Genomic DNA, 27,673 nt, shown 5'->3' on the forward strand with positions numbered 1-27,673 from the left:
TTGACATGTTGTTGGGCTCCATCCTATGATGCCTGTTATCCAGTCTGTTTACCCAAATGCACAGTCCTCAAAAACCATTTAGAACGCTGCTTATGTGTTTACATAACATTAAGCGGAGTTCTTTGTGAGAAACCTGGGTGTGTTAAACCGCTTTCTCTTAATCCCTTAAACGGCGTAAGTAAATCAAGTTTCTTGTTTATATGACATTTCAGAATGCTGCTTTCTGCAAAAACCCTGGAATAAACCATTTACTTAAGTGCATGTAAACGTGGTCATTGTACATGTATGTAAACAAGATCGATGCAATGAAACTGAAAGGTGACTGAAACTATCACTCTCTGTCATTCTACAATACATCTCCTCTTGTCCTGAACAGCATAATGTTGTTCAGTTTTGGAACAACATAAATGTGTGTAAATGATGACAGATTTGCCCTTGTTAGTGTACATGAACACAGATTTTATACAGTATTCTTTGAATTTAACTTTAAAGTTTTTATATTACTCAGTATTCCCTGTTTTTTTTTCTTTTCTTTTTTTTCACTAAATGTACTGTCCTCTCTGTGTCCTATTCAGCCACTTGCAGTTCTTGAACTCCTTTTGTTGAAAAAGGCTGCAAAATCCACTGAGCGATCTGAGTAATGTGCCCTGCAGACAAATCTGACAGTTATATTTGCGCTTATACAGTATGTGCAATGAAAACAATTGTCCTTTCAACAACATACTGTGGTCACACTGATTTAGGATTTGCAGTGTTAGGCATGTCACAGATACTCCTGGGGTTGCTGGCTTTTAGCAATATTTCACTTCAAGATTTAATTCTTGAAAGTCATCATGCCTGCTGTATTAAACCCACTGTCCTCATTTCAGTGCCCTGGTCTGCATCCAACATCTCTCTCTCTCTCTCTCTCTCTCTCTCCCCTCCCTCCCCAATCACAATCTTATGAATGGCAACCAATCAGAGCCTGCTCCCCTCTGCAAACTGCATCCTTGTCCAGCAGAGCAAGAGAAAAAGGATAGAGTTTTTTTGTGTGAGGGAGTGAGTGATAGAGTGAGCGAGAAAGAGAAAGAGAAAGAGATAGAGAGAGGCAGCTGGAGTCTCACACACAACTGTAGTCAGTCTTGGAATCTGAGCGCAGCCAAGAGGCAAGCACAGAAGCCAGCGTCGTATTTCCATGATGATGACATGTTCTCTGAAGTGCTCAGGAGGCTGTTTTCTTAAGGTAAGAACCTTATGCATTTTACAGTTCATGTAAAGAGAGCTACATTTTTGATATCTTAAACAGCATTAAAAGAACTCACAATTGTTTTACTAGTTATAATTTTTGTGTCATCATTGCTGCAATGCTCAAAATCACAAAATCTAAACTGAAATACTTTGGAATGCTGCATTTGAATGCAATGACATTTTGTCATGGAAATAGCCTGGACTGGATTTGTAATGTAATATATTTTTATGGCTTCTGCCTTCTGTCATATTGCCACACTCTTTCTAACTGATATAATCTTAGACAAAATGCTAGTTTAATAATTGTTGTGTTATAATTATTATGGAATTAACAATGGTCGAAACTAAAATGTAAACTGAAATACTTTGGACTGCTTGTTTTTGAAAGGGAAAACATTTTGTAATAACCTGGATTGGATTTTTAATGTAATGGATTTCCCCTCTGTCATAACACATAGACTTATATTATATAATATTCCACAAAACCAGCTCATTGATTTATGCTCTATACTGTACCTGGATATACAGTATATCTATCTATCTATCTATCTATCTATTATATATATATATATATATATATATATATATATACACATACATACACTACTGGTCAAAAGTTTTGAAACACTTGACCGAAATGTTTCTCATGATCTTAAAAATCTTTTGATCTGAAGGCGTATGCTTAAATGTTTGAAATTAGTTTTGTAGACAAAAATATAATTGTGCCACCATATTAATTTATTTCATAATAAATCAAAAATTTTATAAAAAAAAAAAATAAATAAATAAAAAAAAAAGAAAAAGTTTTTGAAATTGATGACTTGGACCAAATAATAAAGAAAAGCAGCCAATAAGTGCCCAGCATATAGATGGGAACTCCTTCAATACTGTTTAAAAAGCATCCTAGCGTGATACCTCAAGAAGTTGGTTGAGAAAATGTCAAGAGTACATTCTAGGCAAAGGGTGAGTACTTTAAAGATGCTAAAATATAACACAGTTTTGATTTATTTTGGATTTTGTTTAGTCACAACATAATTCCCATAGTTCCACTTATGTTATTCCATAGTTTTTATAACTTTACTATTATTCTAAAATGTAAAAAAATAAATAATATATATATAATAAAGAATGAGTAAGTGTTTCAAAATTTTTGACCAGTAGTGTATATACAGTATATGGATTTTTATACTGTATAAATATAGTTGTGCATCAAGGTAGTTTGTTGTATCAATTACAAGAGGTTATTAAACATGACAATCTTCAAATCTTCAACGTAGTCCATTTCTTGTTTAAGTTTACCACCCACCGGAGTCATGATTGCAGTTTAAGTTTCTTACAGTACATCCTCCCTCTCCCTATCTGTTTAATTGCACGCAAGCTTTTTTCAAAAAGGTGTGTACACATGTCTAGAGATCTGTGTGTTTGATCCTTGACATTAAACAAATCAGAGCTAAGGAATGGGAATTGCTTTCATGAGGCACTGTGTCTGTTTGGGATCCTTAACCCAAGATTTTAACTGAAGTGGTACAGATTTTGGAGTTTGTTGACAAAGCTGTAACACTAAACCTGCATAAGCAGCTCTCTAATGTTGGAAAGTGTTCTTGTAGTGAAGGATAGCCAAGAGCATTTTCAAGCTTTACAACTGCTTGTACCCCTTGTGACTGAGTGCAAACGTGGAACTCAAATTCAGGACCGTAGACAAATCAATGTGAGCTTAGTTGCCAATAATTTTTCTTTATTGTCTCTGTATAGCCTATACTTAATATTACCTTATAAATGTCTTTAGACATTTTCTATGTAAACCTTTATTGTCAGTTAATTGGTATCAAAGACTTATTTAGATGTTTTGCAGTCCCATCGGATGATTTAAGTTTTTTTTGTTTTGCTCCATGTGCTTCTGACCAAAGAGTTCCTCTCAAGCAATTATATGCAGACTGTGATTTATACATGTGACATGAACACATAATGGCATGACTGTTACACAAGTTAAACCGCACACTTCCTCTGAGCCAGTGTCACATGTATAATTGCCTTTCAACACAGAGAAGAATAATGAGATAAAGCCCCACATGCTTCCACTAAGGGCAGATCTCTCTCTCTCTCTCTCTCTCTCTCTCTCTCTCTCTCTCTCTCTCTCTCTCTCTCTCTCTCTCTCTCTCTCTCTCTCTCTCTCTTTTATATATATATATATATATATATATATATATATATATATATATATATATATATATATATAAATTTATTTGTGCCAAAGAGGTGGGCCACATAATGAGGCAAACGATACAATAATTTTATTTCTTCTGAGGGAGGTGATAATATTCTTGCCCTGACCTGAGGGAAATACCTTTTAAAAAAACAAAACATTTTAAACAGATAGTTTCCTAAACATGTATGGGAAAAAGATGCAGTGAAAGTGAATTCTGCATAGCATCTCCTTTTTGTTCCATGAAGTGATTAACTGTATTTTAATTTTGGTGAACTATCCCTTTTAGAGTTCAAGGATTGGAGAACAAAAGTTGCCTTCAAATAAGGAATTCTAGACTCAGAAAAACGTCAACATTCAGAGTTGTAAGTCAAGCATTTCCAGTATCCGCAACTGTGTAAGCACCCTGTCCCACCCTCCATTCCTTGTTGCACTTCTCTGACAACACATTTTTTTTTTAATCAGACGAGACCCCCATCAGCTCTTGCTGCAACTCACTTTTGAATTCATTAGATCCTCACAGCCACACAGAATCAGAGAAAGTGTTCTGTCTAATAACGCAGGGTGTAAATGATTGCCTTGAGTCTGTGAACCTGGCAGAATCAAAGCCAGTCCTCCAGGCAGGCAATCAACATGGTGCATATCTGATCTGTACCAAAGTTTCAAAACAAAGAAGACAGTGCATTAATATTGCAAGGGAGAGGCCAGCTGTGAGAGCCATCCAGCATGAGGGATGGAGTGATGGGGAGAGTAATCTAGAGAAGAGAAAAAAAAGGACTTGGGCTCCACCAAGTGGTAACTGTTGCATCCTTGGCTTGTTGCTCACTAATTCACTGAAAGGCAACGCTCAGCTGAAATATATGCAGTTTTAGAAAAGTCATGGACATTAAAAATGTTGATTACATTTGCATATAAACATGCATATACCTTCAGGATTATAAATATATAATAAAAAAAAGATGTATCTGTCATTAGGGAGCCCAGATTCAACACCATAATGGCATGGATACAATGACTTAGCGTATTTGACTTGGACTCCAGTATTGAGTTGCAGTCATTAATGGTAATTCTCCAATTGACAGGTCATATACGGCATGTCCCGTGAGTGTATCTAATGCCCATCTCGCTCTCCTCGGCCAAATCACTGTCCACTTATCCCTATATCCTCTCAAGGGCTGCTTATTATGCAGCCAGTGCATCTAGGACTAATATTCTAATAAGGCTCATGGAAAGAGTTTAAAATATAACTGCAGCATTTAATCACAATAATAATCAAAGCGGATTACATGTTCCAAAACAGAAAGGGTTTTATGCCAGCCCGGGGCTAAAAGGGGAATTAACAAGGAAGTACACAGCACATTATTAAACAATATTAAACAGTCAAAGGAATATTTACAAACAGCCGTATAGGCCTTGTTGTCATACTGAATGAAAAATACAGCTTGTAATTTCAAGCATCCTACAAAAATTTTGAACTGGAAGGTATTCAAGTGAAAATTATTCCTACTCTGTGTTGAAAAGAGGCATTTGGAAACAGCAATTTACTGTAAATACTGAAAATTGGTTAATCAGAAGGAATTGTGTCTATCTGTCTTCTACAAAGACAGAGGCAGTTGGAATGCCATGAATGCACTGAAATGTTAGGGATCAGCAATGAAATGGGTTATTGTATGTACGTAACATCCCATTCCACATTCCTGACAGCTAAACACACTCACTGCAGCCCACTGGCCATGTAAAATAATGGTGCGTTTGCTTGCAGTGGGTCAGGAATTTAATAGCGGGGTTAAACATCTCTCCAGACAGGCAGAAGAAGATTTAGGGGCATTTAAGGAATTGCTTGTGAAAATTCCTCTCTAAAAGGTGAAAAGGAGGTGAATAATGTTTCACTTAGTCCCATTTAATTGAATGTATCGCACATCGGCTGTCATGCTTAAACACTCAGCCTGAAAGCTTGAGAATAAACACAGCGGCAGGCCACTCTGCCAGCAGCAATCACTATTTGAGGCAGCAAGCATGAGCTTTTACTTAGAGTGACCAGCATTTGAATCCAACCCTAGTCATCCTGTGACATATAAACAAGGTCTGCTATTGATCACGCTGTGTATGCTGATTTCTCTGTGCACAGATGTAGTTACAACACACATACCATGGTACTCTCTCACTGGAAATCAATTTGTATGTGGAACATATTATGAAGACAAGGGAATAAGATGACGACATTGGAACAAGAATCAATTCTAGAATGAGGGTTGTCACAAGACTTAATTTACTTGCAGACTTTGTTTTTAGTGTTAAATCGTTGTTTTTGTTGACTCCAGAAAATATTCTGCATGAGATGTGAAATGTTGTCGATAATGATGTTGAGGACCCTTACTCTGCCCTGAAAGTTACTTAGAATGCCATCTTGCCCATGTTTACTGATGTTGGCACTTCTGTTAACTGCATTGGCATGTTATATGCAAGACATTATATGAGGATACATTTTTGATCTTCACTTAATAGAATACTACATGAGGGCCCTGTGGGATAGACTGAGTTAACAACAAAGGGATTACAGTGTATGAAGTGGGTGTTGCATCTTGACAAGCACTACAGTGACCTCCAACACACTGTAACATTTTTGCTTCGATTATTTTTTATAGGGAATCAAAGGAGGATCAAAGCCAGTTCTACAATGTCAGGGCTTGCCACCTCCATCATTTTCAATTCAACACTGCCCCCCTTGTTAGCTTATTCATAAGGAGTTGCGGTTGTGTTGACGATCGATTGGCTACAACGATAATGAATCACTTGCTCTGGCTGCTTCCACTCATCTTTCCCCACCTGAGCTCTCCAGTCATATTGCTAGAGAGGACTGATGGGAATCTACTTCACACCTGGAACCATTTGATGGAGGGAGATAAAATGGTGCTGCACAGATCCAAACGGGACTGGATGTGGAGGCAATTCTTTCTGTCAGAGGAATACACAGGAAGTAATTATCAGTATGTTGGCAAGGTGAGACACTGTGAAAACATGGACCCAAAATTAGCTTCCTTGTATTACAAAACAGTCCTCAGAGAAGATGTTACATATGCAAATGCAAATTTCCTGAGCTGTATAGGGTTTGCCACTGGATTTGAACACAGCACTATGTGGCAGGCACTTTGAAATATGATGCCATCATCAAAGAAAATAAAGTAGTGCAAATATAAATTAATCAGTTGCTGTGGCATGAATATTCACAGAGAATGGTGAGGTGGAGAGACAGAGAATAAGAGTCAGAAAGAGTAGTGTGGAGACAGAATATTTTGTTCCAGGATTTAGTTTTTTCTGCTTCAGGACAAAGTGGCTCACCAGAGACCTGACAGGAATCAACAATTATGGGCTATTTCACTCACTCTATTTGTAGGGTGACCATATTCTGGTTTTCCAGAAAGAGGACACCTTTTTTTTTTTAGGACACCTAATAAGGTTAAAAACAGTGTTACTATGAATGCAAACTTTAATACAGTGAAAAAGACACTCTATTAGCACAACAAATATATATAAATAAATAAAAAATTCCAACATACTTTTGAATGTCCATGTACTAAAATAAAATATTTGATACCATGATTGTACCTTCATTTACTATTACTATTATTTTGAATGGCCATGTAAAATGAAGCAATGTAATAACAATTTTACCTGGTTGCAAAAAGTAGTCCGTTAATTTACCTGATGATCTTTCACCTTTTGCTGACCCTTTATGATTCGTAGAGCTAATGTGTGCTTCTAAATCACTTGCACCTTTATTAACAACTGACGCATAAGTGCCAGCTTTTTACATGTCATACATTCTGCTTCCCACAGATCTTGACCTGGACGAAAGCATGAACATTTTTTGTGCAAATCTTCTGTAAATTTGCACTTTCATTTGGGCATTGTTTCCACTCAGCTGTCATTTGCTGCTACTGTAAAGCAACTGTTTGATGCTGAACACAACAGCGCTTCGCGTGTTCGCGGAGAGACTGACAGGCAGAAATTTGGCCAATAGTTGCTGCAAGCCTTTATAATTGACCAATTGGTGTGCGAGAAGGCAGGACTTACAAAGAGGGATTAAAGCAATGCAAATATGCGTGCGCACACACAATGAAGTATTAGACCAGATGCACATCATAATGCAACTAAAGCCGAATCCCGGTCATTTTCGTGAATTTAGAAATCCCAGCCGGACGCTTTTTTAAGGTCTGACAAAGAGGACATGTCCGGGAAAAAGAGGACGTTTGGTCACCTTATCTATTTGGGCTATTCTATTTTCTTATGTCACTCTGTGCGTTGCTTGGTGACTTGCAATATTTTATTCTGCTTTGGCTTTGTTTGAACTATTTTCATTAGCAGAAAAATAGCAAAAATAGACAAAATAACTGACCATATTTTGTATAGAAGTTACTCTATTTAAATTTCTTATTTATAGTTATTGTGCTGTTGTACAGAATATCAGTGTGGCCGGGGGCTGGGTTACGATTTCCGAGGCCCCAAGCAACAGTCCAGCCGGGGGTCCCCTTTCAGTGTACAACCGGGGGAAATAACATAAAAGTGACTTTAAATTATAATTTTTTAATTATTTCTAAAATCCACTGTAGCCAAGTACACTCAAAAATGTTTAATAAAATCAAATCTAGTTAACAATAATGAATGCATGTTTTCCACAGTTTTTCCACTAAATGAACACAAGGAAGAATGGTATTTAATTTAATATATATCATTTATATGCACCAATACAGTAATAAAAAAAAAGCAATTTTTACCTACATATATTTTTATAAAACATGTTTTTGTATATGAATAGGGTGTGCAAATACTACAAATTCACTCACTTATATTTTGGAACAAAGATGAATATTATGTATTGTTGTCCTGCCAAGTTTATTAATTTAATATGATGATGAATTATTCTTATTTTGAGGATTTGTTTTATACAATAGTAAAAAATGTATGTCGTATTTACTTCACCTTCACCTACAGCTTTTATTTTGACAAAACATTGATAGTGCACTGCAGTGTCAAACTCTACTTTTCTATGTTTCCTCATTATAAATCTGGTGAAATGCTGTCACCTCCTACATTTCTGTGATACTATGTCACGTTTTTAGATTTGTATAATAACTTTAACTGGCATCAAATGTTTGCAATTGCGTGAATGGGTGCACCTGCAGTACTTCACCTTCATAATGCAAGTGTACCACTCAGAGAAAGCTAAAAACAGCATATCCGCACATGAACACCCATCACTCCTTGAGCATTTTGCTCAGCTTTCCAACTGGACATTTTGATCAAGCAGTGGAGCTTTGTAATGTTTTTCTGCCACAAAGCCATTACATAATTTTGTCATCAGACCTGCTGAATATTTTTGAGGGGTCAGCTGCTGGATTCAGACCACTGACTCTTTCTAAAAAATAGCCCAGGATAAATGCATTAAATGGTCATGGCTTGCTGGTCTGATGTTGTCCTGCATCTGCACTCATGAACTCATAAAACACCTGTTCATTAGATTTTTTTTTTTTTTTTTTTTCATTTGTGCCCGATTGAACCCATATAGTCCTTAACTTAATTAAGCATCATTTGGTGACAGTTGGACAGCTTGAGGGCAAATAAACTCATTTAAGTGAAACTGAATGAAACTAACCAATGGGATGTGTAAGCAAAGCTGTGATATTTTTATAAAGGTAATATTTAGTCAGAGATGTGGCCTGGTGGCTACATGCTCCAACATGTTCTGTTGCATGTTGGTGCATGTGGGCGACACGAGTTTGAATATACTGTAGCTCAGGTCATATACCGATACTGATCCTCCTTTCCCAATTGTTTCCTATTTCTCATTGGCCCATATACACTACCGGTCAAATGTTTTGAAACATTTTCTCAACCAACTTCTTGAGGTATCACCCTGGGATGCTTTTTAAACGGTATTGAAGGAGTTCCCATCTATGTTGGGCACTTATTGGCTGCTTTTCTTTATTATTTGGTCATCAAGTCATCAATTTCAAAAAACTTTTTTTTTAAATTACATTTTAGTTTTATAATGAAATAAATTAATATGGTGGCACAATTATATTGTTTTTACAAAACTAATTTAAAACATTTTAAGCATACGCCTTCAGATCAAAAGATCATGAGAAACATTTCAGTCAAGTGTTTCAAAAGTTTTGACAGGCAGTTTATGTACAATATATATTGTTGTCAGTATAGTGTTGACACAATTCATTGTATTAATTGTTTAGCCTCTAACAGCAATCTATTTTACTGTAACCTAGAGGAAAGTGATGAGATCCCTCACATCAGTCAATTGTATAAAACAGTGGTAGGATGAGGAAAATGAGGGCATAATAATTATCATTCTAATTATTACAATTACCTTTAAAATGAAAAGTTCGCATTTGGAAATCGGTCATGTTCTAAAAGGCCTGGGAACATTTCTTATTTTTAGATATGCCAATGGCAAGACAGTGACAACAGTGGTGAAAATGGATAAAAAGCTTCATTCGTATTTAATGGAATATTTTCTGAAGACTTGTACACTTAAGACTCTGTGGTTTTTATGAGTTTCTATTGTCCCTAGAGCTTTCACTTGAAGAGCCTCCTCTTTTAAGTTACTAACCGTAATTGAAAACAAGATTGTACACGTGCTAAAAGACCACCAGTGAATAAAACATGTCAGCATATCATATTAACATTTTACTGCAGATATTCACTAAACTTTATGTAACTAGTATTTGATTAAAGGTATGATGACAATACACAACTTGTATACACAGGAAATCTACACACTGCTTCCCAAAGTTAATGTCCACTGAAATCAACCCCAGTCAGCTGAATTACTGACAGGTGCCATCCCCCATTAAACGTTGTTGAGTGAGCATCCCCAGAGACACAGGTTCTGGTCCCATGGGAACCAGGAAGTACTTGCATTCACATAAACAAAGTGAGCATGATTCGGAGGTTGCATTTTTGCTCTAAAACTAAAATTTTTACTTCACTGATGGTTAGGTTTTGGGTTGGGGTTTGGTTTGGTTTGGTTTAGTGGGTAGAGTTAATAAATGTACAACCAAAAACACAGTTCACATTTGGCGCCACTCTGTGAGCATATCACCCAGACACTTGTCGGAAATGTTACACTTTTAAGAATGATGTGTCGTCCACACTTGGTGCAACACATTTATTTCTGCAAGAAATATGAACAATACAGGTTAGATCAGTAGTGCTCTCCATAGCGTGTACACTTAACCTCACTCATCACGTACTGAATGCTGCTTACGCTCTATCAGCGTCAGTTTTTCCTTGACCAAGTACTAAAAACAATAGTACGCCTTTTTACTGCAAACGTCTACCCATATACATGACACTGGGAACATTACTCTTGACACAGGTCACCTTCTCTAAACCCATAAACATTTTAACAAAATAAACCTAAACATGTTCAGTACTCACTCTTTCACGGCATAGAGTTATGGCAAATAACAGTAAAGTATCACATTATATTCCTTTAACATGAATACAGGTGAGTAATGCATAAACTCTATATGCATAACCATGAAAATAACCATTCAGTACATCCACATTACTCCAGCATCGATTATTATATGTTATTCTTATCTTATTACTCTTTTTATCACTGCCTTGTTCCTTGTTTTAATCACAGTTTTAAACTCTCTATGAATTATGCTTATGAACTGACTTTATCTCACTAACTTGTTTAGTCCAACATCCGTTACTGTGTTTCTCCCATATTATTCTCACAGAAAAAAATCAAATAAAAACATTTTAACACGGAGTCTGAAACAATCTCTGGCTAACAATACACCATGAAATGCTCTTTTAAATTTAATGGCTGAGGGAATGACACTAGCTGAGGTATTAACATGTTAGCGGGGTGATCATAGGCCTGTTAACACGTGTGCTTCTAAGCTTAGCCTGCTCGGCTTTATACACGGTGAATCCATGTTCTTAAAACATCTACTCAGTTCATCATCTGTCATTCATCTCACATATTTATTCCCACATTTACGTCTCAACCATATGTGCTTCTAAGCACTTATTTCTCTCACTTTAGCTCACACTGAAAGTTACTAGCTTTTACCGGAGTTATTCACATTGCCGTCCGCCATTTCAGGTGCGAGTGCATGGTGGTCTTCACACACTCTTAATCACGGTCAAATTCAACATTTCTTAATGTCTCTGGTACAAAAGAAAGCTCTACAGAAACACAATAATGTTGTGCATTACTAGTGTATTAATTACCGTCAGCTTACCTGCAAGAAATATGAACAATACAGGTTTGATCAGGAGCGCTCACCGTAGCGTGTACACTTAAATTCACTCATCATGTACTGAATGCTACTTATGCTATATCAGCTTCAGCTACTGATGCCCAGTCTAGTGTAAAGCTTAGGGTGCCCCCTACTGACGAAGCTGAGTTTAGCAAAAAAACTTCACTCATTTAAAATACCTTGCAATACAGTAATATAGACAAATATCACCATAATCTCCTTTGTTTCCAGACTTCAGCCGTTACCCAGTTCAAAATTTAGAGGGGCGGGGGTGGGGGAATCTTTATCTGTCTCTTTTAAACACTCAGGGTGAAGAGTGACATATTGTTCTTTGCTCCTCAGAGCGTTTCACGTGCATTGTTGCATTGTTGAAGGCAAAGTGCTGCAGGTGTATCCTGAAATATTAAATATTATTGTATTGGTGTGCATAAATTAAACTTATTATATTATAAATTAAAAACCATTTTTCCTTGTGTCCATTTAGTGGAAAATCTGTGGAAAACATGCATTAATAATCCTTAAGTAGATTTTGATTTCATTAAACATGTTGATTGTATTTGGCTACAGTGACTGTTAGAAATTAATTTAAAATGATTATTTAAAATCACTTCTATATAATTTACTCCAGTTGTACGCTAAAATAGGGACCCGGCTGAATGGTTGCTTGGTACCTCAGAAATCGTAACCCCGCCCCTGGCCACTGGCGGAGAAGTGATTTGAATTTTGGTAAGCACAGACCGATTTCAGAAGCAAATTTTTAGATGTACTGTTGCCAAATCCACATTGTGATCAGCCTGAAATATCCACGCACTGGGTCTAATTTATTAACATTTTTAAGTAAAACCTGATTGCGGGATTTTTTTTATTTATACATTTTATTATTTATTTATTTATTTATTTTCAGAAATGAAGTTTATACTTCATTTACTCTAAATTTAGGATAAAATTTAGAACAAACTGAAACCACAAAAATCAGTAAACAACAAGACTTCCGGAGGCCTCAAAAACCTATGTGTTAAGGTGAAATGTTTATATATTAATTTTGAATTATATATATATATATATATATTTCAAAATTAATATATTAACATTTCACCATAACACATAGGTTTCTAAGGCCACTGAAAGTCTTATTTCTGTTTATTTCTGGATTAATAATTTAATGAAATGAACGAATGAAATTATGTGTGTGATATGATGTGATTGATCCGAGAAAGTTTTTTATATTTTTTTTTATAAAAATGCAGTTGTTTTCTGTGCACATAAATCCACAACTTATACACACTGATTAGTGAATGATACCCACCATGTGCCAGATGTCCAATCTGTGCTTTACCACACACTGTCAAACTGGGGTTAAACCAATGTCTACTTTCTGTCCAAACAGCTTCGCTCAGACAAAGACAGAGGGGACGGCACTGCCAGATACGTTCTCTCTGGGGAAGGAGCAGGCACAGTTTTTCGTATCGATGAGAAGTCTGGGGATTTACATGCTACTCAGAGACTGGACAGAGAGGAAAAGTCCTCGTACACACTGCAGGCCCAGGCTTTCAACAAGATCACAGGCCTCCCTCTGGAGCCTGCCACTGAATTCATTGTCAAGATACATGACATCAATGACAATGAGCCCAAATTTACCAAGGCTGTCTACACTGCCAGTGTACCTGAAATGTCAGATGTTGGTGAGTGAATGAGTTTTTTATTTATTTTATTTGTTTTATTTTTTTTTGCTTTTTGAAGTGCATTTACTGTCATGCTAGAATTCTGCAGTGGGGTGTGAGATGTCTGTCACTGCAGTGCTTTGAAGGTCAAGACCGTCTCAGTGATATCGTTTTTTTTTTTTTATAGTTTTTTTTTTGGGGGGGGGGGGGGGAGTATGGACTGTTATGGAGAGAACCCTGGGTTTCCTTGAAGATACTGCAGGGGACATAAAATGTAATATGATACCTATAATTTTGTTTTAAATTGTCATGACATTTCTAACTATTTGTATTACCATGAATTAACACTCTCTCAAATGGTTAGTTCAGCCAAAACTGAAAATTATGTCATTTACTGACCCCCACAAAACAAAATGTTAGGCAGAACGCTAGCGTTTGTCACCTTACGCTTTCATTGTATAGAAATTGAAAAGTGCCTGAGGCTGGCAGTCCATTCTGCCTAATATCTCCCTGTGTTCTGCAGAAGAAATTCATGCATGGATTTGGAATAATAACATGAGGGTGAGTAAATTATGACTAAATGTTCATTCTTTGGATAACTATCCCTTAAAGCATTACATAATGTTAGTTTATGTTTTCAATCCCTGGTTTGGTAGAGAGTCTGGGTGGGGAGTCCCCATGTCTGAATGGTTTGAAACCCCCTGATTTAGTTAAACTATGATACTGGATTTTCATGTTTTGCTTTTTTGCCTGGATGTCAGAGTAACCAAACAATTCCATTTTTGTTTTTACAAAAGGAAATGTGTCACAGTTGTTTCAGAGAAGGACCCAGTTGCAGAAATGGAGGCAAAAATTAGCTTTTATTTAATAAAGACAGAATACAAAACAAAAACTCAGAGGAAAAGGTGAACTCAGAAACAGAATTAGTATTAGTATTGATGGACACCTTCTGGCATCCACAACAGATACACCAACACAAGAAGGATTGACCAGGGAGGGAGGGAAGGAAGGAAGACAGACATGAAATGGAGCATAAGTGTCCGGATCCCAACACCAGAACCTAAACTAAACTACACAGGAGAGTCAGGATCCAGACACCGTGCTCCAAACATGAAACACAAAACAGACAGAAGAGTGCATGGCAAAGGAACCAAACCTGAAGCTGTGTACCCACACAGAGCCAAAAACAAAGACAGATGGAGCACAAGACCAGGAGAATAACACTGAGCCATGCGCTCAACACAGATACAGAACATGAGTATCAGGATCCTGTCACCACAATAAACATGACTGACAAAAGTGACAGGATCCTGACACTAACCCCCCCTCAAAGGGACACCACCTGGCATCCCAAAAGGGGAACATAAAACAGGAGACAAGACCAGACACACAGAGTAGGGCTAGGTGGAGGCACAGAAGGAACCATCCATGGGGAGGGAAGGGTGGGGGGAACCATAAGGGTGGCTCTAAGTTAGGGGCGGGGTCCGGCGGCCTAGGAGGTGGCCTCAGGAAAGGGACAGGGAACCAGGACAGATCCAATGTGCAGCCAGAGAACCAAGACCGACAGGGCAGATGGTCAGGGAGCCAGGACAGATCCGGTGGGGGGCTAGGAACAGACCAGGCAGACGAGGGAACGAGCCCAGGGAACCAACAGGGACTAGGGAGTGCTTTGAGTGTAGTGTAGACAGACAGAGGAGCAGGGACTGGTACAATAGGATGTTTCACAGAATAGGAGAAGGGGTAGAGGAAGGACAGGACAGTTCCAAGCCTGAGACCCAGGTCAGTGGTGGGGCGAGCAGGAATCTGGGAGAGGATGAGGGCAGAGAGAAGCGTGGTAGTGGCCGGATGGACAATGGCGTAAGCTGTGGAAAGTATGAGACCGGTGTCTTCTGTAGGGAATGGGATGGATTGAAAGGCCATAGGGTACAGGAACAGAATCTGTACAGGCTGGGCAGTGGCCAGAGTGGCCTGGATAGGCAGAGTGGTGGCCACTGGCGAAGGGTCAGACAGGCAGGGGACAAGGATAAGGTCAGAATGGGTGGCGACTGCTGGGAGCTGGACAGGATCAGACACGATGGTGGACACTGGGTAGGGGTCAGGTTCAGTGGCAGCAGTCGCTGGGTAGTGGGTGAGGCCAGTTGCGGCTGCTGGACAGGAGCCAAGAAGGGTGGCGGCCCCTAGCGTGGGGTACGACAGCCAGGGAGGAAGCTCCAGGGGCGGTGTGAATTTAGAAGTGGGCACTGGGCAAAGGGTGTGTTGAATAGCAGCCGCCGGGGACTGGACAGATGGAGCGGTGGCCACAGGGGACTGGATAGATGAAATGATGACTGCTGGATGAAATTCAGATTGCACAGAGGCCGCTGACGAAGGGTCAGACTGGGTGGTGGCCTCTGTGGCCGGGAGTGCAGGCAACAGCAGGGGAAATGCCTCCATGGCCGGGGACTCTGGCAGCAGAATGGCCTCCATGGCCGGGGACGCAGGCAGCGGCAGGGGAGCGGCCTCCATGGCCGAGGACGCAGGCAGCGGCAGGGGAACGGCCTCCACGGCTGAGGACGCAGGCAGCGGCAGGGGAACGGCCTCTGTGGCAGGGACGCTGGCATCGGCAGGGCCTCCATGGCAGTGACCGCTGGCAGTGACTGGGGATCAGGGGCCCTTCTCCTCCTCTTCCAGACGGTCAGAAGCACTGCAGCGGGAACGGCCTCTGCCTCCTGGCGGTCACCGGCGGGCTCATCCGCCTCCTGGCGGTCACCGGCGGGCTCCTTCTCTTCTGAGGTGCGGAAGCAGTGGCCGAGGCGTCCACTTCTGTGTGGGGGATGTTCCTGTCCTCAGGCTGGGATGAAGACTGGAAGTCTTCCGAGGCACAGACTGTGATGAACTCATCCCATTTCATGGCCAGCCTGATCATCTCGAGAAGACTCCCACCCTCACCCCAATCTGGCACAAAAGATTTGACGGGCTCAGTCAGAGTTGCCCTAAAATGCTCAATAAGGCAGACCTGATTGTATCCCAGACCCAAGGATAATGCCAACAACTCTAAGGCATACCCCCACACAGACATGTCTTCCTGCCATACCCCACGAAGCTTTCTCACATGATCTGCACGCTGGTGAGCAGGAGAACCAGGTTTCTTAAAAAAAAAAAAAAATAAAAAAATAAAAAATCCATCTCTGCTGGGTCCATCTGTGGCTGAATTGTTCTGTCACAGTTTTTTCGAGAATAAGTGCCCAGTTGCAGAGATGGAGGCAAAATTTTGCTTTATTAAACAAAAGATAAAATATAAACAAAAACTCTCTCTCATTGGAGGAAAATGTGAACTCAAAACAGTACTAGTATTATACTAGAGCTGACCGAAGATGCTATATTCAAACCGACAGACTCACAAACAAACAAAACAATTCAACACAGGACTGAACATGAAGGGAGCTGATTTACGGAGGGATGATTGGGAGAACAGGTGCTGCGGATGATCAGCTGATTGGAGTAATGATCATTGCCAAGGCAACTGGAGCTGGCAAACTCAACGTGGCACCTGCAAGACACAAGTGAGAGACAAAACCAATCACAGGCAATCACTCAGACAAGACAGACAGACAGTCAGGGGAGGCACAGTCAGGCCAGACTGTGACAGAAATGCATTTTGCACATGTATTTTGTGCCACAAGTGCAGGTTTAAAAGATCCTGTTGGTCAGACAGGAGAAACTGAGGCTGTCAGGAGGCCTAGACCACAGAGAATCAGATAATTTTTCAAATGTGTATTGACTTTTTCTTCAGAGAGAGCCTGGCTTATGTTATTTGTTGCTTGTATTTGTTGCAACAAAAAATGTTAAGAATAACAAATAAAACTAGCACCCCAGTTTTATTAATAGATGAAAACAACTATATTACCAATACGTTGCAGTTTTCTCGGAACAGGCCCACATCCAGTATTTTAATAACATAGGTAGGCAGTCATATGCAAATACACCGATCAGCTGCAACATTAAAACCACCTGCCTAATATTGTGTAGGTCCCCCTCGTGCTGCCCAAACAGTGCAAACCCGCATCTCAGAATAGCATTCTGAGATTATATTCTTCTCACCACAATTGTACAGTGCGGTTATTTGAGTTACCGTAGACTTTGTCAGTTCGAATCAGTCTGGCCATTCTCTGCTGACCTCTCTCATCAACAAGTTTTTGTTCACAGAACTGCCACTCACTGGATGTTTTTTTTTATTTTTGGCACCATTCAGATTAAATTCTAGAGACTGTTGTGCATGAAAATTCCAGGAGATCAGCAGTTACAGAAATACTCACACCAGCCTATCTGGCACCAACAATCATGCCACAGTCCAAATCACAAAGATCAAATTTTTTCCCCATTCTGATGGTTGATGTGAACATTAACTGAAGCTCCTGACCCGTATATGCATGATTTTATGCACTGCTGCCACACGATTAGCTGATTAGATAATCGCATGGATGATTGTTGGTGCCAGACGGGCTGGTTTGAGTATTTCTGTTACTGCTGATCTCCTGGAATTTTCGCACACAACAGTCTCTAGAATTTACTCCAAATGGTGCCAAAAACAAAAAAACATCCAGTGAGCGGCAGTTCTGTGGACGGAAATGTCTTGTTGATGAGAGAGGTCAACAGAGAATGGCCAGACTGGTTCAAATTGACAAAGTCTACAGTAACTCAGATAACCGCTCTGTACAATTGTGGTGAGAAGAATATCATCTCAGAATGCTATTCTGAGATGCGGAATAGCACTGTTTTGGCGGCACAAGGGGGACCTACACAATATTAGGCAGGTGGTTTTAATGTTGTGGCTGATCAGTGTATATGTAAACACATATACTATACAAATGCCCATGAGGAACTGCCTCTTGTGAGCCCTGAATAGAGCCTGATGGAAGAGATTCTATTTGCTAATCACATTTTCTATTTACATCTAATTCCCATTCCCACATCATCTATCACCACTGTCTCACACAATCAGTGGCTCTATTCTATCGATGACACTTCGCCATACATATTCACAGTGCATGAATATTCAAGAGGTTCATGCTGTGTCTCAGTAATATCATAATAACCTCTGGTTATCCCATTTCTAATCAAGTCAGTCCTCCAGCACTAAGGCAGTCTGTTTGGTATCATCTCCCCAAAGCAAATCTAATGATGCTCTTCCTTCTCTGATATGAGCTCTCATGCTCATCTGAAATCTAATATATGAGAATGTACATCTTATTTATGAAATTATTACCCTCAATCCACCATATTATGAGGCACTCATCTCACTGGTGAGACACATATTGTAATTTCATCTGTGTTTGAAATGGTGGTAAATCAAGGTTCGAGGCACTATACAAGGTTCTATGCCTTTGAACCATAATGCATGCAGATAATGCACTTCTGAAAACAAAACAACAACAAAACTATTTGTTTTATTTTCAAGACTGTACCTCTTGCACAGTCTTCACATCTGAGAAATGTAATTGCCACAATATTGTATATATTGCAGAAAATAATGAATAATGAAAATCACTCCAACCCACAAAAAAAAAAAAAAAAAAAAAAAAAAAAAAAAAAAACATTACTAAAGTAACTATATCTTCTCCACTACTACACAAAGGATGTTTTATTACATTTTTTGCTCAGGGTTTGCTCTTTAATAGTTCAGGAGGCTTAATAGTTCTCATTTGTTATGTTTGTTATATTGTATATCTCAGTTGTGTATCTCTTTATTCTGAATATTGAGGAATGAGCGTTGACTCAAATTATAAAATTTTTAAGATGACATTAAGAGTAGATAGAGCTATAAAATGAATATAGCTATGCCACAATAGTTTGGTTTAGCAAGCATTTGAATGAAAATGTTAAAAGTCTTGTTAAAATATCTCACTTCTGTTGGTTGGCTTTGGTATCATGGCAAATCTGAGCACATTTCATTTTTTTATATTGTTGCTTGTTAAGAAACTCATCATGGATTAGGGTCTTTCTCAGCATAGAAATCTATAAAGCAGGAGATTTCAAGCAAACGCCTCCATTTGCTTTTCTCTCCTTTAAATCTCATTCCTGTCTGGAAGAAACAATTACATTATTAAAGTGATCTCATTTGTGATTTTTCTGTCCTGTGGCCAGGTACTTTTGTGATAGAAGTCAATGCCACTGATGCAGATGATGCCACCTATGGTAACAGTGCTAAACTTGTCTACAGCATCCTGCAAGGGCAACCATATTTCTCTGTGGAGCCTGAGACAGGTGAGTCCTCCAAACATATGGTTGAAAACAAATTATCTCCTGACATACTTGTACAATATATGCCTGAGGCTATTCTGACAAGGTAAGACAGGCATGACCAGCATGGCTGTGACTTTTTATGAGGAATGTCTTAAGCATAAAGATCACACACTGCTGTCTGGTTAACTTATAGCTAGATTATTTTCTCACACTGTGGTTTGATACTAGACAATTAACAAAACATGGATATGGAACAAATTATTATACTAAGGTTATGTAATATTATTAAGACTAACAGTGATATGCCTTGAATGTTTTTGCTAAGAATGTAAGCTTAGTGTGATAAATGTAGCAACATTTATGTTATGGATTCAAATATTTTACAGCAAGATTAATCTTAAAACCAAAACACAGGGACAGAAAACATGTTTTTTTTAAAGAAATAAAATAAATAAAAAAAATTTAACATAAGAAAAATAAATAAATAAATAAATAAATAGTAAAAATGGTAACAAAAATATATGCAATATTTTACATGAGATAAAATATGTTACATATAGTATAATATGTGCACTGGATTGTGCAAAATAAGTAGATCAATTAATACATACTGCGCAGTATGTACAGCTTTAAATTACACAGAAGATTTGCTTATTTTTGGAATAAATGGAACAATAATTTATTTGAATGAATATATATGATAATGGATCTGTAGTGTAAATGTAAATATGACATTAAATGCTTTCGACAATGCTTGAAATGAATTGCTTTCTGTGCTTTATGAATTTTGCATCAAAATATGCATGTTCATTATGCGTGATGTTGACCAGTGTTTTCCTGTGTAGGAATTGTCAGAATAGCCCTGTCCAACATGGACCGGGAAGTGCGGAAGGAGTACCAGGTGGTTATACAAGCTAAAGATATGGCAGGACAGATGGGTGGTCTGTCTGGAACCACCATGGTCAACATCACCCTTACAGATGTCAATGACAGCCCGCCACGTTTTGCTTACAGTACGATATCAATAATTAGTGCTTTTAAAAGTGCTTTTGAAAGCCATCAAGTCCTTAGTATTAGGATTTAAAGGTGCACTCAGTAACTTTTTGGACTTACAGTGACACCTAGTGGTGTGGATGCCACATCATTCAAAATCAATAGTGCACTATTCACAATCAGCCATGATTTATTTAATCCAAGAGTGAAAGTGTCCAACAACAAGACGGTTACTGAGATTAAGCGAGTAGTATTTAGCTGGTCATGTGATTCTAAAATGGCAGCCCCCATGAGGGTGTCCCTGCCCCATGTAAAATGAAACAGCTTTTATTAGATGACTAGAGTCCTCATCTCATGTGAGTGGTCATGATTTTATACATATTTTTTCAAAATTACAATTAATTTCTTTAGGAGTAAAACTTGTTTTATGGGGAAAAAATTACTGAGTGCACCAAAAATTGCTGATAATCAGGTTATAAGCACATGCTTTTTACCCTGTTCCTCACACAATGCTATCTCAAATCAAATTAAATCCCTTTATTGTCACTCAACCATATACACAAGTGCAACAGTGGGTGAAAGCCTTGGGTGCAGTTCAAAGCAACATAGCAGTATTACAATTACAATAAACATCTGATTTAAACATAACACAGTTTACACATCTTGTTACACAACACAATATACAATATACACCTAATAATATACAATATTTACATAACCTGCTACATTTACAATCTTGTTCAGGCATAATCCAATTGCAAAGTAGCTCTGCTGATAGAGCATTGCACTTGCAATGAAAATGACCAGGGTACGAGTACTGATGTGGCAATTCAACATAAGTATCATAAGCAACACAAACTGACATGGTTGCTTCAGAGATTTTCATGTCACATATACAGTGCTTTTTATGACACTATTGGTTAGGTTTAGGTTTAAGGTTTAGGGTAGGAAGGTAGGTTTTGTCAATTTAAAACTTGATACAGCATTAATGTTAACATTTTTAGTAACACTTTACAATAAGGTTCCATTTGTTAGCATTAGTAGACTAAACAACATTAGTTAACATGAACTAACAATGAACAGTACTTTTAAAGCATTTATTAATCTTGGTTAATGTTAATTTCAACACACACAAATACATTTTTTAAATCAAAAGTTGTATTAAGCCATATTTACACTTTTTTTTTTTTTTTTTTTTTTTTTTTTTAATGCTTTTACTGATTGGATTCATATCCGATTGAATAAACACATTCCATTTATACTTGGCCACATCAATGTGTCTCCGTCAAACGATAAATCCGATCTTCAGTTTACACGCTGTATGCAAATAAAACAGTTCACTTTGGTGATTATGCTAATTCTGGGTAGCAAATATAAAAGATGTGATATATTATTTGATTCCAATTGACTATTCCACACGCAAGGGTATCTGTGTATGCTGTGTATATTTCCCCCAGGGGCTCCTTGTAGGTAAGATGTGTCCATGTGCGTCAGCTGTGCTCAGTGTTTACTTACAGTTTTGTCAGCAATCTGCATCAAATTAAAAACAAAAATAAAGGAATACATTTTTTTAAATAACTTTTTTTTCTGTCTCTCCTACTACGTGCATCCATTTTTTAAATGTATGTATTGTGTGATGCAAGCCATATGCAAATACTAGGTAACAGCTGTTATATTTCACATTTTCCCTGTGCTGATGTAGCGCTGTTTGGGCGGAGTAAAATTTGCATATGTGGCTTGAACATCCATGATGCATTTACACTTGGTCTTTTCCGGATAGCAATCCGATCAGCAATAATGCATGAAGTGACCAAATGCAAATACCCCCTTAGTTAACATTTGTTAATGTACTATGAACTAACAATAAACAATTGTATTTTTATTAACTAACATTAACAAAGACTAATACATGCTGTAAAAAAAATATATGTATTGTTCATTGTTTGTTCATGATACCTAATGCATTATATAATGTTAATGAATGGAACCTTATTGTAAAGTGTTACCAAAATTGTATCTATTTTGGGAGAACTTTTAACTCGCCTTTAGCGCCACACAGTGGACATTTATCCCTGGAAATGCCTCCATATGTGTAATAAACCAAGTAATGTAATTTTGCAGAAATGTCACCACAGTTACGTAATTTTCATGAGATCAGACAACAGATATACTCAAATTATACGCATTCAAAATTGACAGAATTTCTCTTCTGGGAAAACGGACCAAAAATATTGATCACTCGTGTTGCACTACATAAATTTGTGTCCAACCAAATGCTCTTAAGAATCAGAATGTCCCTCCCCATTAATGAGCAAATAATGGTTTATGGCTGTGATGTAACTAAAGCCTATTGGTTATTTAAAACAAATGACGAGCCCTTTGACATGTCTTGCCCAAAACTCCTGTTTCAACAGGAATACACCAAAATAGAAAAGAAAACTGTGCTCATCAATCAACTTCATGGGGTCTATAAAGGCAAAAAATGTGATATACTTGAAATTAACTCAATCTCTTTCCTTTTACAGGTTCTTACCACCTCAGCACATATGAGTCAGCAGAAATTGGATCAACAGTGGGTCGAATCAAAGCCTATGATGGTGACGAGGGTGAAAATGCTGAAATGAAATACAGAATTGTGGATGGAGATGGCAAAGAATACCTCGATATAATTACAGATGACATTACACAAGAGTGTGTTATTGTTGTTAGAAAGGTAAATCAATGTATTGACATTTATTATGCTTCACAGATAACATTGTGCAAATACAACAATTTTCCTTGATCTTCATCCAGAAACTGGACTATGAAAGCAAGCGAGTGTACACTGTGAAAGTGGAGGTGACTAACACACACCAGGACCCCAACTTCTTTCATCTGGGCCCATTCTTAGACACAGCCATTGTCAAGGTCACAGCCAAAGATGTGGACGAGCAGCCTGTCTTCAGTAGACCTCAGTATGTCTTTGAGGTCAATGAGGACACACCGAAAGGAGCAGCAATTGGAACTATTACAGCCTGGGACCCCGATGCCACAGATTACCCAATCCAGTAAGGATTTGAATTATTCAATAGTTCAACAGTCCTGTGGTGAATTCACTAAACAGTTGTGAAACTAATGTGCATGGCATTTCTGCGTCTTATTCACTGACCACCTGCAATTCATTTGAACCAGTTCCTAAATGCGCTGAATGTTTGCACCCTTTTATGATTTGTATAATTCCTTTAGTGTATTGGGTGCTAAAACAAAGTAGACATTGCAAATAAACGGCAGTATAAGCAGATGCAATTCAGTCTTAGCGAATTCCCAATTCTGAATTGTAATGGTCTATCATATCATGTAAATATAATATCTGAGTGTTCTATTTTTGTCGAATTTAATGACAGTACTTATTATTTTTTATTATTTCTTCTCACACTTGCCCATAGATTTGCCATAGATCAGCACACAGACCCTGAGAGACTTTACCACATCGACCCCAAGAATGGAACCATTACAATTCTGAGGTCTCTTGACAGGGAGGTGTCAAAGTGGCACAACATCTCAGTCCTGGCCAGTGAGATGAGTAAGTAAATACATTTATAAAGAAACAGTTTTGCCCAGTAACACCTCACTTATTTTTAGAAATACAGCTACACTATAGCTATAGCCTTATAAGAATGAATATCCTATCTAGCTAATATTCTTTACATGATTCCTGTAGATAACCCTCAACAAAGAAGCCGAGTTCCTGTCTTGATAAAGGTTTTGGATGTGAATGACAATGCTCCAGAGTTTGCAATGCTTTATGAGACATTTGTATGTGAGAATGTGAAAGCTGGGCAGGTATTTATTTTATTTTTATATACATTTGTTTTTTACTGCATGACCATGAAGGTTCTTTATTGGTCCATAAAAAATACAGATGATCTTTACCGCCCGAAATCCAAAACGTAGTAACTCCGCCAACACTGACACTGAGAAACATTTTTAAAGTTTTTTTTATTAGCATTTTATTTCTCCAGCCAAATGTGGATTATAAAATAGTCTCTCTCTATTTTCTCTGAATCTTAGAAAGCCTGTTTGTCACAGGGCAGATCAAAGATATGTGTAATAATGTAATTTGGTCTAAGAGACCCGAATTTGGTCATTACAATTTTGACAAAATGTGTAGTTACTGCATTTTGCCTTTGAATGGCAGTTTATATAAAATTATATGGCTTAGCACAGTAGGTACTGTAATACTCTTCATGAAAAACTATGTCTACCTTTCCAGCTTATACAGACAATCAGTGCCATCGACACTGATGAACCTCTTGTGGGTCACAAATTTGTATTCAGTTTGAGTTTCCTGAATACAAACTTCACCATCTTTGATAATGAAGGTGAATAAATCTTCCCTTTGACATATAAATCTTGAAGCTTATGTAAAATTCGTGTGCTTAATCTTGCTCTTTTTTTTTTTTTTTTTTTGGCACTAGGAAAAACAAATTTATATTTTCTGTTGTTTGAGTCAGCAGGAGATAGTAACTGCAGCTCTCACAGTTTGTGTGTTCTCTTAACGCCTTCCCCCCTAAAGATAACACTGCCAGAATTTTGACCAGAAGAAGTGGATTTAACAGGCGTGAAATGAGTGTCTACTATCTGCCAGTGGTTATCTCCGACAGCGACTACCCCATCCAGAGCAGTACCAGCACGTTGACCATTCGCGTGTGCAGCTGTGACGCCACTGGCAACATGCGTTCCTGCAGCGTTGATGCATTACTGCTTTCTGCTGGCCTCAGCACTGGGGCGCTTGTGGCAATACTACTCTGCGTCCTCATCCTACTTAGTAAGTTTAAGCCCATTATATGCTTGAACACAGCAACCATTTTCTTGATGATACCCCAGAATTGTTTCTATAACCCATGTCTCAATGGGGCTCAATGTGAAAATGCTTCTATTTTTCAGCTTCTTTGTCCTTACAAATTATGTTATAATCATAACAGTTTGAATGATGATTTGAATTGAACTATAAACATGAATTCTACAATGTCTTAGTATTTTGTACATCCCCTTTTCCTTTGGTTTTTGTTAGTTGGTGCTACCCAAATCATAAAGAAATATTCGATGCTGCCAAGTCATTTTATGAGTGTCATATTGTTGACATATTGTCATATTGAAGACTAGAAGTAACTAATAAAACATTACCAAATGCTTAAATTAATTGATTGATTATAATTTATGGCTGCATTTAGAGTAGAAACAAAGCACGGTCTTATTTTTATTTAAAAAAAATTGTGTCCATGGAACATAATTGTTGTCAGAATGGCAACATGCACTTGAGGCGTCGATGTTGCAAAACCTTAGGATCTATGTAATTCCAACATGATTTAAAAATCGAGAAGCACATCTTGTGTTGTACAAAGCAGTTAACATGGTCATTGTCATTGTGTCCTAGAATGTTATGAATTTCTTATTGATTTTATTATCTTATTATTTTATTCTTTATTATTATTATTATTTATTTATTATCCTTAAGCTTTGTTCATTCCCAGTTTTAAATTACATTTTAAATCCTAGACTTCCTATGTCTACTCAGGCTTTTGATCCCCACTTTATCAATTTACCAAAAAAGGCTTCTTCTTCCATCTTCTCGCTCTTTTTTAGTGATTGTGGTCCTGTTCTCGGCTCTAAAGAAGCAAAGGAGGAAGGAGCCCCTGATAATCTCCAAAGAGGACGTGAGGGATAACGTGGTGAGCTATAATGATGAAGGAGGTGGCGAGGAGGACACCCAGGCCTTTGACATCGGCACATTGCGCCACCCAGAGGTGATTGAGAGCAACAAGTTAAGGCGTGACATCATCCCCGAAATGTTGTTTCCATATCACAGACCTTCACCCATAAAAGAGTGCACAGATGTCAGAGACTTCATTATTAACAGACTGCAGGAAAATGACATGGACCCTTTCTCACCTCCCTATGACTCTCTCGCCACTTATGCTTATGAGGGCAACGGATCAATTGCTGAGTCACTGAGCTCACTGGAGTCTGCTGTGACTGAGGGAGACCATGAATATGATTACCTCTCTAACTGGGGCCCACAGTTTAAAAAGCTTGCTGACATGTACATTGGGAAGGATACAGGAGTTGCCAACTAGGCTGCAATTCAAAGACCCTTCATATTCTCTGTATGTAAGCTTGGATCTCAGTCAGGTCTGTGAGGCATAACTTGAAAGGGAAAAGGATATGCTTCAAATGAAGTCTTTTTTTCTTTGTTTTTCTACCAACACATCCTGAAATAAACTTTTATGATGGATTTGTCGTGGACATGGTGAGGTGACTTTGTGGATGATTTTGTAAATTAAAAAAAGAGGAACAGTGACAAGACTGCCTTTATCTTAGATTTATCTTAGACAGATTGTAAACCACTCTTCCCTGTTCCTCATCCTTCATAGATTGTGTCTTATCCCACCATACTGCATTACAGATCATGTGATATGTTACAACACCGTGTTTCATGGTTCCATGCTGTCACGACAAGTGAAATTTTAAAAGTGGGGGGAAAACAAACAAACAAATTAAAAAAAAAAAAAAAAAGAAAAGAAAAAAAAAGAAATAATATGTATACTGTAGTTAGATTCTATTTGACGTTTGCACTCAGTATTTATTATTTATTTTTTATGTTGCCTTGGACAATATGGCAGTTGTCTTGGACTTATACTGAGACCTGCAACATCAAGCAAAACACTACTATTTATAAAGGGATTCCAGTTACATATGCTACATTTGAATGTGAGTGTATATGAGTGGAGGAATGTTTCATTACATAAAGTCTTCTAACTATACAAAGCCTCTCTACACATGTGGTGTATTGCTCCATTGTTGAAACATTATTTTTAAATCTGTATGAGATGTACTGTAGTTCAGTTCAACTTAATCAGCTTGTGTAAAGTTTGCTTAATTTACAAAACTGCAGATTACACTGAGATCAAATAGAAGCATCACAAGAACGTTGCAGCACACCGAGCTTGTGTGAATGAATTTTGTTAAGTCAAAGTGTTTTATATCCACATTTTTTTAAGTATATATTTTAATAATAAAAAAAGCCTCCTCGA

General features: G+C 38.0%; 1 protein-coding gene across 3 annotated transcripts; it reads left to right on the forward strand.

The window, feature by feature from the left end:
- The first annotated feature begins 1,026 nt into the window (after nt 1–1,026).
- LOC127440457 (cadherin-10-like) lies at nt 1,027–27,673 on the forward strand. 3 transcript variants are annotated; one of them, XM_051697034.1, is made up of 12 exons: nt 1,030–1,222; nt 6,076–6,430; nt 13,112–13,406; nt 19,509–19,628; nt 20,453–20,620; nt 23,126–23,313; nt 23,394–23,647; nt 24,026–24,162; nt 24,301–24,422; nt 24,853–24,961; nt 25,156–25,407; nt 26,226–27,673. In XM_051697034.1, the coding sequence occupies exons 2-12, from the start codon at nt 6,215–6,217 to the stop codon at nt 26,714–26,716; spliced, it is 2,352 nt and encodes a 783-aa protein (XP_051552994.1). In that variant the 5' UTR covers nt 1,030–1,222; nt 6,076–6,214; the 3' UTR covers nt 26,717–27,673. The 3 variants fall into 3 exon arrangements, with proteins under 3 accessions (XP_051552995.1, XP_051552994.1, XP_051552996.1); XM_051697035.1 differs by lacking the exon at nt 6,076–6,430 and having other exon boundaries at nt 1,027–1,222; XM_051697036.1 differs by lacking the exons at nt 1,030–1,222; nt 6,076–6,430; nt 13,112–13,406 and adding an exon at nt 13,908–13,946.

The sequence above is a fragment of the Myxocyprinus asiaticus genome, chromosome 5, assembly GCF_019703515.2.
Source record: "Myxocyprinus asiaticus isolate MX2 ecotype Aquarium Trade chromosome 5, UBuf_Myxa_2, whole genome shotgun sequence".
Taxonomy (NCBI): Eukaryota; Metazoa; Chordata; class Actinopteri; order Cypriniformes; family Catostomidae; genus Myxocyprinus; species Myxocyprinus asiaticus.

What these genes read in the sequence shown, in the direction of transcription:
- LOC127440457 (XM_051697034.1), top strand. Translation starts at nt 6,215, where the DNA reads ATGAATCACTTGCTCTGGCTGCTTCCACTCATCTTTCCCCACCTGAGC. An exon ending in ACCTGAAATGTCAGATGTTG is followed by an intron (nt 13,407 to 19,508) that starts GTGAGTGAATGA and finishes TCCTGTGGCCAG; the next exon opens with GTACTTTTGTGATAGAAGTC. An exon ending in CACCATCTTTGATAATGAAG is followed by an intron (nt 24,962 to 25,155) that starts GTGAATAAATCT and finishes TCCCCCCTAAAG; the next exon opens with ATAACACTGCCAGAATTTTG.